Source organism: Pelobates fuscus, chromosome 2, assembly GCF_036172605.1.
Source record: "Pelobates fuscus isolate aPelFus1 chromosome 2, aPelFus1.pri, whole genome shotgun sequence".
In the NCBI taxonomy this organism is placed as follows: domain Eukaryota; kingdom Metazoa; phylum Chordata; class Amphibia; order Anura; family Pelobatidae; genus Pelobates; species Pelobates fuscus.
Window position 1 is genome coordinate 27888668 of NC_086318.1, and position 17551 is coordinate 27906218.

The 17551-nt window shown below is 36.6% G+C and overlaps 1 protein-coding gene across 1 annotated transcript; it reads left to right on the forward strand.

Moving 5' to 3' along the window:
• The first annotated feature begins 1008 nt into the window (after positions 1-1008).
• LOC134586117 (astacin-like metalloendopeptidase) lies at positions 1009-17289 on the forward strand. Its single transcript, XM_063441626.1, has 13 exons — positions 1009-1420; positions 7902-8008; positions 8118-8139; positions 8339-8404; positions 14005-14139; positions 14220-14337; positions 14569-14747; positions 14945-15026; positions 15122-15249; positions 15408-15520; positions 15684-15909; positions 16521-16639; positions 17017-17289. Exons 1-13 carry the CDS (start codon positions 1009-1011, stop codon positions 17287-17289), a joined length of 1980 nt encoding a protein of 659 aa, XP_063297696.1.
• The last annotated feature ends 262 nt before the right edge of the window (positions 17290-17551 follow it).

Below are 17551 nucleotides of genomic sequence, written 5' to 3' on the forward strand. Positions count from 1 at the left end.
CTAATATGTTGTGGAACTGTTGAAGTAATATGATTATGTTTATTGTTGCTATTTATTGTTTCGCTTCAAAGAAAGAGGAAGTGATGTCATAGACAGGGCCTTTTATGGGCACCATATCTTTTCTCTGATTGGTTGTTACTGTTTCTATGCTGCTGGAGTTTTCAGTAAAGAAAGATATGCAAATATTTGCCTCCTGTCATTACTAAAATTAAGATTATTAGTACACTAAAGCTAGTATAATCTTCAATTATATACATTATATGAAAGGTACACAAAGATCCTATTAAGCCACAAAGGAGACTCATAGTGCCAGCGATTGGAGGGATTTTAGAACCGATTGTGAAATGGCTGGATCATCTATTTTAAGCACCTATAGCTGAGATACAAACCTGCATCAGAGATACACCGACACTCATAACAAAAATGAATTCACTTGACTTCGGTAGGGATCCCATAATTTTGATAACAATGGATGTGAGAAATCTTTATACAGATCTCCCACATGAGGAAGGAATTGAGGCCATGAGACAAACACTTCGTGCTGCCACTGTGCCACTACATATCAAGGACCACCAATAGAATATGTGCGAGAATTACTATCATTAACACTTAAAAACAACTACTTCAGGTTTGAGGAGGACTGGTTTTTACAGGTTGCAGGTACATCCATGGGGGCAGCGATGGCCGCTATGTATGCCAACTCTTACATGAATATTTATGAGAAAAATTACATCTTCTCCAAATTCAACCATCTTATAATGGCATACTTTCGTTACATCGACAATTTGTTGATTTTTTGGAAAGGTACAGAATTGGAAGCGCAAGAAATGGTTCAACATTTGAATTAACTAGATACTCCAATCAGATTTACATCTAATATCAGTGCATCCACTATTCAATATTTAGATTTGGAAATATCCATCAAAGAACAAGGCATTACACACTGTCTGTATAAAAAAAGACATAGACCAGAATACATTGTTGCACAATAAAAGTGCACATCCAAGAATGCTGAAAGAATCACTGCCCAAAGTGCAATTTTTGAGTGTTGCACTCAATAATTCGGATAAACACAAGATGGAAGAACAGATAGAGGAGATGACTAAAACATTCCTCGAAAGAGGCTATCGACGTCAGGAGTTGCTCAAGGCACAACAAGAAGCAAGAAATGCCAATGCCAATATGCAAGTTAGAAAGCCACCAGCAATGGTATTCCCAATGGCCAATAATGACGCTTCACCTAAAATAGCCAAAATCGTCAAACAAAATTGGAAGATGCTGGCAAGCGATGATACCTTGCCTAAAGTGTTCAAAGAAAACCCATTGATTTGTTTCAAAAGGAATAAAACATTAAAGGACATAGTGGTACATACAGACCCGACTAAAAGCTCCAGTCAAGAAGCAGCAATCCAGTATCGTGGTAGTGTCTGTTGTTTAGGGTGTGTTACATGTAGCCACATGACCCCATCAAGAACTTTTCAACATCCGCACAACAATAAAGTGTTTAAAATACAACACACAATTACGTGTAAAACACCATTCGTGGTGTACAAATTAACATGTCTATGTGGGTTATCATATATCGGTAAAACCGAAAGCCACTATGTGAGAGGATACGTGGACATAGGTCGGCTATACGTGTGGCATACCGAGATGGACGCTCAGAACAACCTGTGGCACAACATTTTTTGAATATGAAACATCCACTTTCTTCTGTAAAATTTATTGCAATAGACCACATTCCTATACCCAAGCGAGGGGGAGATCGTGGCAAACTTCTTCTTAATAGAGAGACACAGTGTATTTTCCAGTTAAATTTGATTGCACCCAAAAGACTTAATGAGATGATCTCCTATCATTCATTTCTCTAAAAGTTGAACCCCTATGCAATAAGAATAATGTTTTTAATGGTTTTTATATATTTATATTTGGTACATTAGTTGAATACTGACATTGTCTTTATGTACATAGGTAGATGGTTATTGTAAATATTGTACTAATATCATGAAGCACGTGTTTCACTTTAACACCCACAGAATAATTTTTCCAGCACTTTAATTTTTCCAGCACTTTAATTTTTCCAGCACTTTATATTTGAAATCATAGCACTTTACAAGATGGCAACATCACTTTAATATAGCACGTTCTATAATGACAGCACTTTAATAAGTAGGAGTCACATGCTCCGGAACACAACTATCACTTTATTAATCTATAAAGCACTTTATAATAACTTAGCAAGCACTTTAAATTAAGTATATTTGGTCCACTTTAAGACCTCTGATTAGAAGATACTTATATTTGACTTGATACAATACATTTAGATGTCCTGCAATAGAGATAGGTTAGCCACTTCCTATGTTATTAAATGTATATATATATATATATTGCAGGAGATCTAAATTTATTGTATGTACCATGTATTTTAATCTTATTTTTAATTTCCAATTTAGCTCCTTCCCTTTCCTATCTTTTCCTAGATTGAAGCACTGTTTTGGTTGAGGATATAGGCACTATATATATATATATTTTTTAAAATTCTTTATTTTTGGTCGTGACACGTAACAATGTGCAATTGATAAGACATTTGGGTGGCTTGCGCAGAAGCCCGTATTGGCATAATAAGACAATTCAATAGTTAACACAACAGTGCGGCTTACGCAGAAGCCCAGATAATCATGGTGGAGTGGACTTGGGCAGTCAATATTGCAGTTAATGACATGTCCCGTCACCTTTTTGTTTTTAGTGTTTCGAATAGGCATCTATTGCTGTCGTGGTGAAGAAAGATACCCAATTATTGTAGCTTTTTAAGGGCTTTCGCAAAAGCCAGCGTTTGGGGTATGCAATACGTTATTTCACGGTTACAGTAAGGTCGTTGTGAACATTGTGTTACTGGGGCAACTCATGTGGTCTCTGCACTGTGATGAGCTGTCACTTTGAACTTTTATACCTTCTTAACATTCTTAACAAACTGAACTTCAAGTAAAGAAAAGAAGAGAAGAGAAAACCGGTGGTATGATAGGAGGAAGCTAGAGTATATGGCAGTATTGTTCTCCCCCCGGTCAGTATGAGAGGTTGTGAGAGAGAGAGAGAAGAAAGAGAGAGAAAAAAGAAAAAAGAAAAAAAAAAAAAAAAGGGGGGGGGGAAGGGAAGGGGTGAGAAAAGGTGGGTTGGACCCGATGTCGGGAGAAGGCAGGCGTCCGCCCATGAAAGGTAGTCTCTATTTCCCTGCAGGAATGTGGGGCGCTTGCTCAGGGGTCGATGTATTCCTCCCAGGCTTCCCAGACCCTACGGAAGTGTGGGCACTATATTTTTACTATGACTTGCATGATTTATAGCCAGGTTGCTATAACACCTGGGTATAGCATGCATGCTACTTCCTGATTCCAGCACCATGTGATTTCCATTGCCGCGGCAACGCGTGACGTCATCACGGCACGTGGGGGCATGGCCTCGTCCGCGCATGCGCACGGGACAATGGGAGACGCCAGGGGTACCACTCCCACTATTCTCAGCAGTGGGAAGTCATTTTCCACTAATTTCACCTATATTTATTGTATATAAATGCACTGTTTTACTACATTGTCTATGCCTGATCCTGATGAAAGTCCCTGCTGGGACTGAAACGTTGATCTTATTTTTAATGGATGACTAATAAACTAAGTTTTAACCTTCAAAAGTCAGAAAGTGCTGATCACTACCTGTATATATTTGAATTTTCCTGGATTTCAAGCACCCGGCAATCCGTTCACTAAAGCGTGAGTGCAAGGGCTTTCTACATTTTGTTTTATATATATATATATATATATATATGTATATGTGTATGTATGTATATAGGTATATCCCATAATAAATAATATTTCTGTCATCCATCATTATATATATAACCACCCTAAATAAGGACTATATAAGAATTTATGAGGACTGCATAAGAAATATTAAATAAATTTATATAACCAATATTGTAGTTGCATTGTATATTATATACACTTATATATTATATATTAATATTGTATTTTTGGACCTTAAAACATTTGTTGACAAAATTCAGGAGCCACTGCTCATCAACTTGTCGAACTCATATTTCCATTTGGTTCATCTGCGTTTATTGTTAACTGATTTTTCCCACTTCCAAATATCCATGGTGCATAATTAAATGCAATTGTTAGCTTGTATGTCTGAATCATAGCCTCCAGACTGAAACCTTTAATGCTGAACCTGATTTATGAAGACTATGCTGGTTTTCGCACGCAAACATAAGTCATGGACAACACAGGGAAAATCATATATATTTGACATGCTTCATGCAATTTTATTTCCACCTTTTTTCTACTTAAAAAAAAAAAAAAAAAAAAAAAAAGGTATTTGAAAGAAAGCACTGTGAAAACACCAATCAATGATGGCGCGACACAGTTCCCATTCTGCTGTTGCTCAAATGCAGGATTTTATTTAATTCATATACCTAGTATGTCAAATCAATATATTTCCATTGACGCACTGATCTTACATTAACATTTCCAGATAATTACACTGGTAGGGCCAGGCACCATTACCGCTATAACATAATGCAGTGGCTATGGTGCCAGGCATTCCCAGTGTCATTTTTCAAAGCATTTTAGAATGGTTTCACAACTAACCTGTGTTCTCAGAGCACCTGTGCAACAGCCAGTCTTTTTCTTCAGAAGAAGCCAGATGTCTACCTACAGCTAAATCTTGCCAATCTAGGACCATGCTCTTTGGTCTGTAGCATAAACAGTAATGTTTACACAATAGCCAATGTCTACCCCCCTAATTCCTCCCAAACTTAATATATTTAATATTTCCTTTCTAAAGTGGATACATTTAAAGTAAGTTCAGTTCTGGTGATGGGAGATTTTAATTGTGTATTCGATTCAAACAATATAAAAGACCTCCTTGAAATTTTTTTAATCAGGCAAGAAGATTTCATCAAACTTTGTTAAGAGCAGCTCACTATGATAGTTGGAGAATCTTTCACCCCAGTGACCCCAGAATCTTTCACCCCATCTTTCACCCCAGTGAAGATTACACCTGCTTTAGAAAAACACTCATATTCAAGAATCAACATGATTCTGAATGATGCTATATCTCTGGGAAAGGTAAAAGCCTCTAAAATAATCTCGACCACATGGTCGAATCATAATGTTGTCAAGCTTTAACTTAAGACACAATTTGATGGACCCACCCCAGAATGGAAAATAAATGGCAAACTACTTCTATCCAAAGAGAGTCGGGAATACATTGCAAAAATTATTGCGTTATACTGGCTGAGTAACGATAATGACGTTTCTCCAGCAGTTAAGTGGTGCAAACTCAAAAGCGTTATTAGAGGGCATTTGATTAACTTGGGCGCACAAACCAAGAAAAATAAATCAATGAATGACATTCTAATATCTAAAGTAAATAAAAACCTGGAGTTTATGAAAATGTATATTTATTATAAAGGGAAGAAAGCTGACCAACTTTTTTATATATAAAGTTAAAGCACAGCAAAATAATACAATTGTATATAAAATAAGACAGGGCCAGGCATTGCTTCTAAAAATTACTGTGATGGACCGCCTGGCACCCCGACCGGGTGCCTCTGTCAATCGGTTCTCCTAGTGCTCACTGAGGGCTACAAGCACTCCACCAGACACCATAAGCACTGTAGACTCCACAAAGAGTGGCTGGTGTGGATGACAGGGCGCTAGCTTGGGTGACCTCGTTTCTCCACGACAGGGTTCAAAGGGTAAAATTGGGGACATTTTACTCCTCTAACATCTCCCTGACGTGTGGAGTCCCCCAGGGTTCGGCTTTATCTCCAATCCTGTTTAACATCTATATGAGGCCACTGACCCATATCATCCGCCGCCACATGCTTCCCTATCATATCTATGCCGACGATACCCAGTTGTACTTTCGCCTGGCCAAGAAAAAGAAGGATCAAATCAATCTTTCTTCATGCTTACAGGATATCCAGTCGTGGATGGGAGCCAATTATTTAAAACTTAATGGCTCCAAAACTGAATGCATCATCTTCAGTAACCAGGAGGTGAATAGTATCTTTCCCTCATGGCCGGACTCGTTTTCTCCATCTCCGAGTCCTGCCACTAAGGTCAGAGATCTGGGAGTCATTCTCGATTCCAGGTTGACACTGAAGCCTCAGATTAATCAGGTGGTAAGCTCTTGCCACTACCACCTGAAGCTTCTGAGGTCTATTTTCAGATTCATTGCCCCCTCCGATCAAATCTCGGTGGTCAACGCCATCATCAGTAGCCGATTGGACTACTGCAATGCTCTGTACATTGGACTGCCTCAGAACATCATACACAAGCTACAGTTGATACAGAACGCAGCTGCAAGGCTACTTACGGGTGTGGCCCGTAATGACCATATCACTCCATCATTAAGAGCCTTGCACTGGTTGCCCGTTCGTGAACGGGTTCTGTTTAAAAATGGTTGTTTGGTATATAAGGCAGTCCATGGTATGGGACCAGACTATCTGAAGGATAAATTCACACGCTATACTCCCAGTCGATCCTTGAGATCGGCTGATTTAGCCTTATTGAAGATTCCAAATTTTAAAAAGAAAAAGTGCGGAGGGAGAACGAGTGATGTTCAGGGAGCGCAATTTTGGAACTCCCTGCCTCTGACATTAAGACTTGAGAATGATCTACTGAAGTTTCGCCGGAGCTTAAAAACTGTTTTATTTGCTCAGGCGTATGGGATGACATGAAACTTTTAACCTGGTTAAAATGCATGTGATTATAATGCTGTTGTTTGCTGGATATTGTTTTGTCTGTTTTATTGCTGGTATGCGCATCGAGACCCTATGGGTAATAAGACTGCGTTTCTTAAGAATTTTTAATAAATAAATAAATAAATAAATAAACCACCGCAGCTTGGTTGGGGTCTCGCCGTCCTCCACCCACCCTGGACCCTACACCAGGATCCAACTTCCAGTGGGTAGACCTCTCCTACTTCAGAGAGCGTAGCAGGAACAGCTCTTCGAAGAGCTAGTGATTATACTCATTTGAGTATTGTGAAAAAGCAATCACCAGAGAGTATGTAGTTTTCCAATCCCACAAACATGAGCCAAGACTTCATGAAGACTTCATGTGGTTTCCATTCTGTTTAATGGAAACCACAGCTGGCCTTTTATGCAAGACCCCAAGCAAGGTGTATGCCCACATGGACCACGGAACTAAAATTACTGGCTACTCATATTATAATTACAGAAAGATCTATCTAGATTTATAAAAGTGCAAGTATGGAAGAATTCAGTACCAATTTCTGAATAATAAGTTCAAAGGATATATAAATATAGAGAGAGATAATGCCTTTTTAATTTTCAAGAGTCTATTGACCCAGGGTCCAAAGCAAAAAAACAAAACAAAAAAAAGTAACCTTTATCAGGTTTGTGTATTATCTATTTCTATTTTCTACTCTAATGTTGTTAATTCAGCTATATTTTAGTTATTGGAATACTTTTTTAAAACCTCACCCGTCTGTGAAAATATTTAATTTATTTTGCATTTCCATCAGTGAAAACATTTACTTTGTTTTGCGTTATGCAATATACACACTAAGTTTTGTATTACGGTTTACTGCATTTTGTACTACACTTCATTTTGTTTTGTATATCATTATATTAGTACTTTAAACAAAAAAATATATATTTAAAATATTTCAGATATATTTTTTTCAGTTTATTATCTATTTGACATCGTCATAACTTACTTATTATAGAAAGCACATAATTATAGTCTTTAAAGGTTTACTTGTTATAAGAGTTTTCATGCATGTTTATGGATGTAGGTGTGGCTCCCTTAGGGTTGTGATGGTGTCAGCCTCTTCATCCTTGGTATAAGTATATATACTATTCATTTGCAATAATTCAGACAATAAGGAACATAGGAGGATCTTTTATACAGTTACCATGGAGCTGACCAAAATATTACTGCTGATTGTGGCTGAATGGACGATTGGCCTGGCTTTACCTGTGCAGGTATGAATATGTATTCAGAGATAGAGAGGCATTGGTTAGTTTAGAAATGTTCTATTGTTATCTTGTCCAAACACAGACCACATTTATGTTATTTTTTTCCCCCCCACAGGTCTTCAATAAAGCATATGAAGGTAAGTATTACATTATTGCCTAGACCTGTACAATAGTTATTAATATGATACATTTTTGTTTCTTATGTTGTGATCCCTCATGAATTTCTATGGATAACAGACAACATTATTATCATATTCTGTGGATTTTTCAAAAGTCAGAGATTTAACATCACAGCATTACTAACAGTGCATTTTTGGATTTAACTCTTTTCTCCAGAAACCATCAATGGCCTACGTAAAGAAGCTAAAACAGTTTTCGAACTGATAGAAGCTGCAAACAAAGGTGAGATTTATGACAAAAAACTCCAAGTTTCTGTTCACCATGTATGTTTTTATACGAAATACAGAATGTGTGTTATTAAGGCGCTTCCAGTTAGTGATGAAATGAACAATAATAGCTGCTACCACTAAACATAGGGACTCTCAACCCTATAGGTTAATACATAGAATCAAGTGTACACTCAGTGTAGGAAATTAGTAATAAAAAACCACCACTGGTGTGCATGTGGAGCGCTTACAATTTAACAAACTCACCCCTATGGGTTAACATACACATGTATGAAGACGTATATCGTAACAGTGTATCTGCAACAAATATAAATACAGAAAAGTAACGTTTTAATAAATGTAGTGAGAAAATATAATCTATATGGTCCCACTCACATGTAGCAGAGCCCTATAGGACAGGCTCAAGTCTCAACAGCCTGTGTGTACTTATGGTGACACAATACCCAATCGATCCTTACGGCGTCAAGAAGTCCTTATGCATCGATCCTTATGGCGTCAAGAAGTTCTTATGCATAAGGACTTCTTGACGCCGTAAGGATCGATTGGGTATCGTGTCACCATAAGTACACGCAGGCTGTTGAGACTTGAGCCTATCCTATAGGTCTCTGCTACATGTGAGTGGGACCATACCGATTATATTTTCTCACTACATTTATTAAGACGTTACTTGCCCCATTTTCTGTATTTATATTTGTTGCAGATACACTGTTACGATATACGTCTTCATACATGTGTATGTTAACCCATAGGGGTGAGTTTGTTAAATTGTTAGCGCTCCACATGCACACCAGTGGTGGTTTTTTATTACTAATTTCCTACACTGAGTGTACACTTAATTCTATGTATGTTTTTATGTAAAGATTATCTTGTAAGTCGTGGGAATATGTTAAAGGCAAATAGAACCACATATATATTATGGCATAATATTGTTAATGAGATGCATGGATTCCATGTCTAGTGGAATTCGTGAATGATTGATCTCATCTAAATAAAAAGAAAAACTAAAACATATGTATATATGTATTGTTAATATTAATTAATAATGACATTTAGCTTTGATATAATACACCTGTTTTATTTTACATAAACTAATTTAACTTTACTGGAATGTACAAAATAAATAGATATAAAAATGCATTGTAATACAATTAGAAATATATCATTTATACTTAGAATCATGGAAAGAAACATTCATTGTTCATGACGTATCATTTTGGTAATCTGGATATCAAATAAAGTTTAGTTAGCTAGTTCACTTAGAAAAATCCAACTTTCTTTAAGCTGCAACTGGGTGATTACATCTAATCTCACAGTTAGACAATGCAACTGTCAATAAACATAGAGAAAACATACAGAAAATATGAGAAATGAAACCGTGTTTATATTTCTACCTTATAATGCAATGTTTACCCTGACTTTGCCTTATCTGAACTGGATTATGATGTAATTTGCTAAATCTTTAATACAAATGTAATAACAAATATAACATCTTATGAAAACCATGGTTAACATTTTATGGGTAATTTAATGTTTTAATCAATGGTGTAAATTCCACAGAAGTGACAGCTCCACTTTATTGACTAAAGACTGTTTTATGAAAATTATCTATTTTATTCCAGACATTGGCAGGCCCTGATGGAGAGTTTGCCTTTAAACGTTCTCTCTTGATTACTTACCAGCACCTTTAGATATCATACTAAATGATGCAAGATTTCTGTTAATGGTGGAAAATACAGACAAATGGAAAAGAAAAGACACAAGTCCTAAATATCTACATATATAGTATGTAAGGGGCAAGAACAATGGAAGGTGTGATAAAATATTACAGGTGAAACATATTTCACTGTCTAATGATCTGTGTACTGTGTGCATTCATAAACCTGTGGGAATATTGCCCACATGCAAAAGGATAGGGGAAAAAAGAGAGAGAGGTCGCTTAAACAAGGACTTCTCCAATAGCACAGGGCCTAACCCGAAATGTCTATGAAAAAGAATATAATCCACAGTAAAGGGGATCTGACTGGAGAATGTAAACTCAGTATGCCTCATCATATTAAAAAGCCCTTGTGCTAATAGGTTGAGTGTTATAGATAAATGTAGAAGTAAAAAAGAGAAAAAAGAATAAACCTCTCCACACCAGTTTTTGCTTGTATTAGGAGTATCCTTTATTGATGCATTTGGACAAGGGCCATTCAACTAAACTATTTACATAACAAGTTTCAGTATACACTAAGTGATCTATAAAAGGCATATATTCCATGCCCTAGTGGATATATATCAATGCCTTTATAGAAATTTTGCCTCACATGCACTTCAATATGGTAAATCCTGGGTAAAGCCTAATAAACCAGGGAACCAAGTTAGCAACTAAACTAGATAGAGATAATATCCACATATATGGAATGAATGAAAATTTACTAATTCTGCCTAATAATTGTAATCTAAGACTCCCCCATACAAGAGGGGGAGTATATATACATATACAATGTTGCAGTTAGGGTACTTAAAAATATGGAGTCAGCTCAGCCTAGTATAATCACTATATAAATGTGCACATTGGAACTGTGGGGCCCAGGCACTGTACAGCCATATTTCTCCTGGACTCAAGTCTCTCCAAGCAGTCTGGGCAGTGGCATAACTAATGTCGAGAGGGCCCTGGTTCAAGAAGGTTTTTTGGGCCCTCCTCTAGTACAAGAGTGGCCAAAAGGTTGAACTGCAAAGATGTTATGCCAAATGGTAATCTACCATTTGACCATCCTGACAGGGTTGTATTTGTGAGCAGTGTTTGTGCATATAGGGGTGTATTTGTATGTCCTGTTGCCATTGAAGCAGTGGTATATTTGGGTGTAGTGTTTGCATTTGAATGCAGGTGTGCTTTTGTGTGTAGTGTTGGTGTTGAGTGATGGGGTGTGCTTGTATATAATTTTAGTGTTTTAATACAGGGGTGTTTGGATGTAATGTTGGCTTTTAAATGCAGATGTACATTTGTGTGTAGTATTGGTGTTTGAGTGAAGGCGTGTGTTTGTATATAATTTTGGAGGATGAATGCATACGTGTGTTTAATATGTAATATTTGTGTTAGATTGCAGGAGTATGTTTACATGTGGTGTTGGTGTTTGATTGCTTGGATGTATTCAGATACACACAAACACTACCACATACATAAATACTTACACAGATATACATATACATTAACACAAAGATGCATATAAATTTGCTGACACATACACACAAAATCATATACAAACTGACATATACACACACAGATATAAGCAACCTGAGCCTTGACACACGCAAACACTGACACATGCACACACCATGTCACACAGATACACACTGAGATTAACACACACATACACACTGATGCACACTCTGACACACTGATGCACAGACACACACAAACACTGACACACACATTGACATATATATACACCAACAGATGCATACACTGACAAACAGATGCATATGCACACAGACACAAAGATACACGCACTGAAAAACACATAAAGACAAACAGATGCACACCTTGACACACAGATGACCAAACAGATATACACACTGACACATACACACACCTTGACACAGACACACACACATGCAATATGACATGCACATAAACACATATATGTGATATTTTTTATATCTGCAGCTATCCTCTTGTTAGCTTACCTTTTGTGTCCAGGAGGGTGGCTTGTTGATGTTAAGGTGGGGTTTGGTGTCGCTCATTCTTCATGCTGCCTCTGCCTGTGCAGTGCTCTTAGTAAGAAGCTGGGAGGAAATGGCTCCCAGACAGCCACAGGGCCCCTGTCTAGCAATGAAGAAAGAATACCCATCGGGTGGCCCTAAGAACATGAGCCAGCTGATGTGCCCCATGAGCAGTAGTTCCGCCACTGAACTGTCTGGGCGCCGAGGAATGCCACCCGAGTGCTTGCAAGCTATACATCCTCCACATTGATATGTGCCCACCAATGTATTTTTCAACCAGCTGTTTTCCCTATGTACCTAAGATGATTTGGAACAAGTAGACCTTTTTAGGCTGCTGTTTCTCCTTGCTGTGATTGATGATTGGGTCATTAGTATCTCTTTTAGGTGTACATCTTGTGTGAGTAGGGGCCAAAATCTATTTAGAATTGATTTGGCCTCCTCCAAGCCTGTATCAAAATCAACAAAACAGCAGATTAAGTCAGCAAAATCAGTTTTAGTGTACTTCAGAATGATCTCCCTATCCATGTCAAGGGCCCTTTTGTATGCCACTTTAAGGCAACTGTTAGAGTATCCTCATTCCCTTAACTGTGCTCTTAAAACTGAGGATTGTTGCTTAAATCCTATAAAGTGGAAGAGTTTCTCTGAACTCATAGGTACTGTTCTACCAGAATACCTTTTTTAAAAAAGGTGTTGGATGATAACTGTTCCACTTTAGAACTTTGTTTGTAGCTGTTGCTTTTTTATACAGAGTGATTTGTAGATGGTTTGATTCATCTATGGAAATTGTAAAGTGCAAAAAGTTAAGATAGAATTTTTCCCCCTTCTTGGTAAATTTGAGGATAAGATGTTTGATATTTGATAATTTTACAAACTCAAAGGTTTTCAAAGTACCTGTCGAGATAACCAACACATTGTTGATATATATTTTCAATGTGTGGATAAATCTGTTTATATGGATACACTTCTCCGAAACATTTTTTGTTCTTTTCCACTGCAGGTTGGCATATGAGGGGGCACATGATATCCCAATTACAGTCCCCTGCACCTGTTGGTAGAACATGTTGTTACGTAGGAAATAATTATGAGGGAGGGTAAAAGACAACAGTTCAATTACAAAAATTCACTGTGTGCTCAATGAGCTTAACTCGTTGATTCAAGGACCCTTCTAGTGTGTTTTGATACCATTTTTGTGTGGTATAGATGAATATAGGAATTCTACATCTAAACTGCAGAAAAAAAAACCTGAGGAAACCATGATAGAAGAGAGATAGTTAAGAGTTTCCTTGGTGTCTTTAACATCCTCAGAAATGTATCTACATACACTGAGTTAGATTTTCCACTCCAAACAAAATTGGTCTGCCAGTCAGTATAGTAAACTGTTTGTGTTTTTTAGGTAGGCAGTACAAGATCGATATTCTTGCAGGTCTTATATTGACAAGAAAGCAGGACATGGGATTCATTTTTAAGATCTTGAGTCCTTCAGAATTGTCTCTGCCATATTAACATAGTTAATTCTGATCATTATCACTATGTTTCTTATTCTTCTTTTTCTTTTTCACATCTACATTTACTAATACGGAATTAATTGGTGATAATGATATTCACTGGGTCATATATGACACCTATCTTAATAGCACAAGGAAGCACACACACTTTTTAATGTGATCAAGCATATTGAGTTTATATAATCAGGGATTCTCCAGTCAGATCCCCTTTACTGAAGATTATATACTTTTTCATATTGCCCTCTTATAATACAGATTACTTGTGTACTCCTATAGAGACGTTAATGTTTTGTTTGGTTGCTTGCTATTACTTTAGCATGTTATTCCTCATTCTTTCCTAATTTACAAAGTCTGTTTCATAAATATTTTGCCATTTTAATTCCAGATATTAGCAAGCCTCTAGTGCATGGAGACATTGTCATTAATACTGGCCGGGGTGTGAAGAATTGCTATAGTTGCTTCTGGCCGGCATCCCCGGATGGAGTGGTTCCTGTCCCTTATGTTATTTCCTCAGTATACTGTAAGTTATTATAAACATTTGTTTACTAAACATATTTGAATGTTTTTGTTTTTTAACAAAATCTCATCTTATCTCTTCAGCAAGCATTCAGAAATTGCTTATTACTGAGTCCATGAAACAGATTGAACTCATGAGCTGTGTGAAGTTTGTTCAGAGAACATCACAATGGGACTATCTGAGCCTTGAATCTGGAAATGGGTGAGTTTACACATAAGGGAGATTGGTCAGAACTCAATTCACATGACAATTTGGAAACACTGAACAGGATCAAGTTTGGTTTGACAGATTTGGTTTCACAGCATCTGCTTAATAAAACTAGCTTGTCTGAAATTTAACTCACTTATTCCTTTTTTATAAATTGTATTCTCTGAAACAATGCCTATATAATAGTTAATGTTCTTTAATTCATTTATCTACATAATTTCTTAGGTGCTGGTCAAATGTAGCAAGGCAAGGTGGCAAACAGACTGTCAGTCTGGACAAGTCAGGCTGCCTGGGCTCAGGAACAATCCAACATGAACTTATGCACTCTCTGGGATTTTTCCATGAACATAGCAGGAGTGACAGAGATAACCATGTTGACATCTTTTGGAAGTACATCAGTGATGGTAAGCAATTAAACCATATATGCAAAACCAAAACCCATGGAAAATCAGACTATAATGTTCATAGAATGTTTGGTAGTGAGGAGAAATTGACTGATAAATCTATTCACCTAGTTAATAGCCTGTAAACAATTAGTCAACACTATCCGTGTAAGATGAATAATAACCTTTATATTGTTTGCAAATATATTTCATTTTAGCAAACAAGTTCAACTTTAACATCGAGGACAGCAACAATATGAACCTTCCGTATGATTATACATCAGTCATGCATTATCAAAAGTGAGTACATTTTATGAACATCCACAATGTTGTCTTATCTAAAAATGATATTGTCCTTCTTCTTGGGTATAAAAACCTCATGCCTCTCTCTACAGTACGGCTTTCACTAACACCCCTGGTCACGCTACCATAGCTGCAAAAGGCAATGCTTCTTTACCACTTGGACAGAGTATAGGAATGAGCCACCTGGATGTGATCAAACTTAACAAACTCTATAACTGCAGTAAGAATTTCTCTGATATTAATATTTATAATGTCAACACATTTGTTCTCTTAACGAATACATTATTTTGGTTTCCCTGATCCTTTAGTTGCATGTCCTATAACTGCCCAGAATTTTTCAGCAATATTTTAAAAAACATAACCTTTTTGTTTCCTTAGATGTCTGCCGAGTGAAACTAATGGATCAATCAGGGTCTTTCTCAACTGACAATGTCTCATTCGGACAAGATCGTAGTTGCCTCTGGTTAATTCAAACTGACTCTTTCAAACTGGTTGGTATAAAGCTAACATGATTAAATATAATTTCTTCTTGTTTTTGGATTCTTATTACACAGTTCTATAATTAATTGGACATTTAAACCTATTTATCGTGTTCTGTACTGACATTTCCTTTGATCTAATCTCAACCCTCACATTGTGATCTTCTTTACCCAGGTTCATCTTCAGCTCAGTGACATTAATATCCCTGCTTCCGCTGGATGCTCTGACAGCTATATAAAGGTTTATGATGGGAACAGCAAATCTTCTAGTGTTATCTTGGACAAGACTTGTGGAGCTGGAATAATCCCACCACTTATCTCTTTTGGGAATAGCATGCTAATAGAATTCATGAGCAATCAGACACCATATCTTAGCAGATTTAATGCTTTCTATGAGACAGGTACATACCCCCTGTTAACACAAATGCAGCACTCACAATGGCTTGAAAATGTCTTTTTGCATTAATATATAAATTGTAATGTTATTTAACATGTATGGAACTCTTTTCTAAAAATGTTTGATAGCTTTTTAACATTACTAGGTGTTTAAATCAACTAAGGGCTTTATCCTCCTTTTTTTCGATACTACCATATATCTTGTTTTGTAAACATTACCTTTATAATCAAACAGATAGTATGGGTTATAGTTTATTGGACATTTTGTGAATGAAGGTTCAGTTTCCATATCCTGATTTTGAAGACAAACTATGTCATATAAACATCTATTTTGCCATCTAAAAACATACACATTACAAATTAAAGGATAATTCAGTTACTAATAGAAAGATATTGAAGCAGAATATGTAATACTTGAAGTACTTAATGTGTTTTGGTCACTACAGCACAATATTAGGTGTATTGATGTTCTCCCTTAATACATAATTCTTCTGTTGTGTGTTTAGTTAATTCAATCTTTCAGGTAAAAAGATTGCACCTGTGCAAATGGGACAATTGCTTTGTAACTGTTAAATGGAATCTTGTGCTTTATTAAATAACATTTATTTACATACAGTTTCTTATGGAGGAACTTTAACCAGCCCTTCTGGAAGAATCATCTCTCCATCCTATGGCAAGGCATATCCCAACAATATAGATGCTGAATGGTCCATTATAGCTCCACCACAGTCTAAAGTAAGGTCAACCAGGGTATCAATACAGATTATAAAAAGATAGAACGTGTTCTCTGGAAAACAAAAACATAGCAAACATGTTAAGTAAGTTTTATTGTGTGTTCTTTAACCCCTTAAGGACACATGACATGTGTGACATGACATGATTCCCTTTTATTCCAGAAGTTTGGTCTTTGGTCTTAAGGGGTTAATGCAATTTTGAATCATATATAGTTTAAGAGAAAAAATGAATCGATAGTAAGAAACAAAGTGCATGAATAATAGAAAATATACTATGCTTTTCTGTTATGTCAATGAAGGCACTTGCTGAGTTCTAAAGAACTACAAACACAATCCTTACAATGTGCTCTTTAATATAGGATGAGCCTTTTCTTCTAGGTGTTTCTGGAATTTATTGATTTTGACCTGCAAGATTGCTCAGGTTGTTCCTGTGACTCTCTGACTATAATTGATGGTGCCAGATCAACTTCCCCAGTCCTGGGCAAATACTGCAACACTGATGTGCCCGATTCTTTGACATCTTCTGGAAATGTGATGATATTGAGGTTTCACAGCGATAACCAGACAAGTTCTTTTGGTTTCTTTTTATCATATTTCTTTGGTAAGACTCAAAAGTGGAGCATCAATCACCAGCGTTCACCCCAGCAGTGATGTTTAAAATGAGCCTTTAACCCCTTAAGGACTGGACTTTTTTTGCGATGTTGTACATTTGCGACCAGGCATCTTTTTGACACTTTTGTGGTGTTTGTGTTTAGCTGTAATTTTCCGCTCTCTCATTTACTGTTCACATACAAATTATATATTGTTTTTTTCAGGACAAAAGGGGCTTTCTTTACATACCATTATTTATATAATCTCATCTAATTTAATTTAAAAAAAATGAAAAAATATGATGAAAAATTGAAAAAAATAC

Bases quoted from the DNA above. Each gene is read 5' to 3' on its own strand.
- LOC134586117 (XM_063441626.1), top strand. From the start codon at position 1,009: ATGCTGAAAGAATCACTGCCCAAAGTGCAATTTTTGAGTGTTGCACTC. The intron at 1,421-7,901 runs GTAGTGTCTGTT...GCAATAATTCAG, and splicing joins AGCAGCAATCCAGTATCGTG to ACAATAAGGAACATAGGAGG. The intron at 14,748-14,944 runs GTAAGCAATTAA...ATTTCATTTTAG, and splicing joins TTGGAAGTACATCAGTGATG to CAAACAAGTTCAACTTTAAC.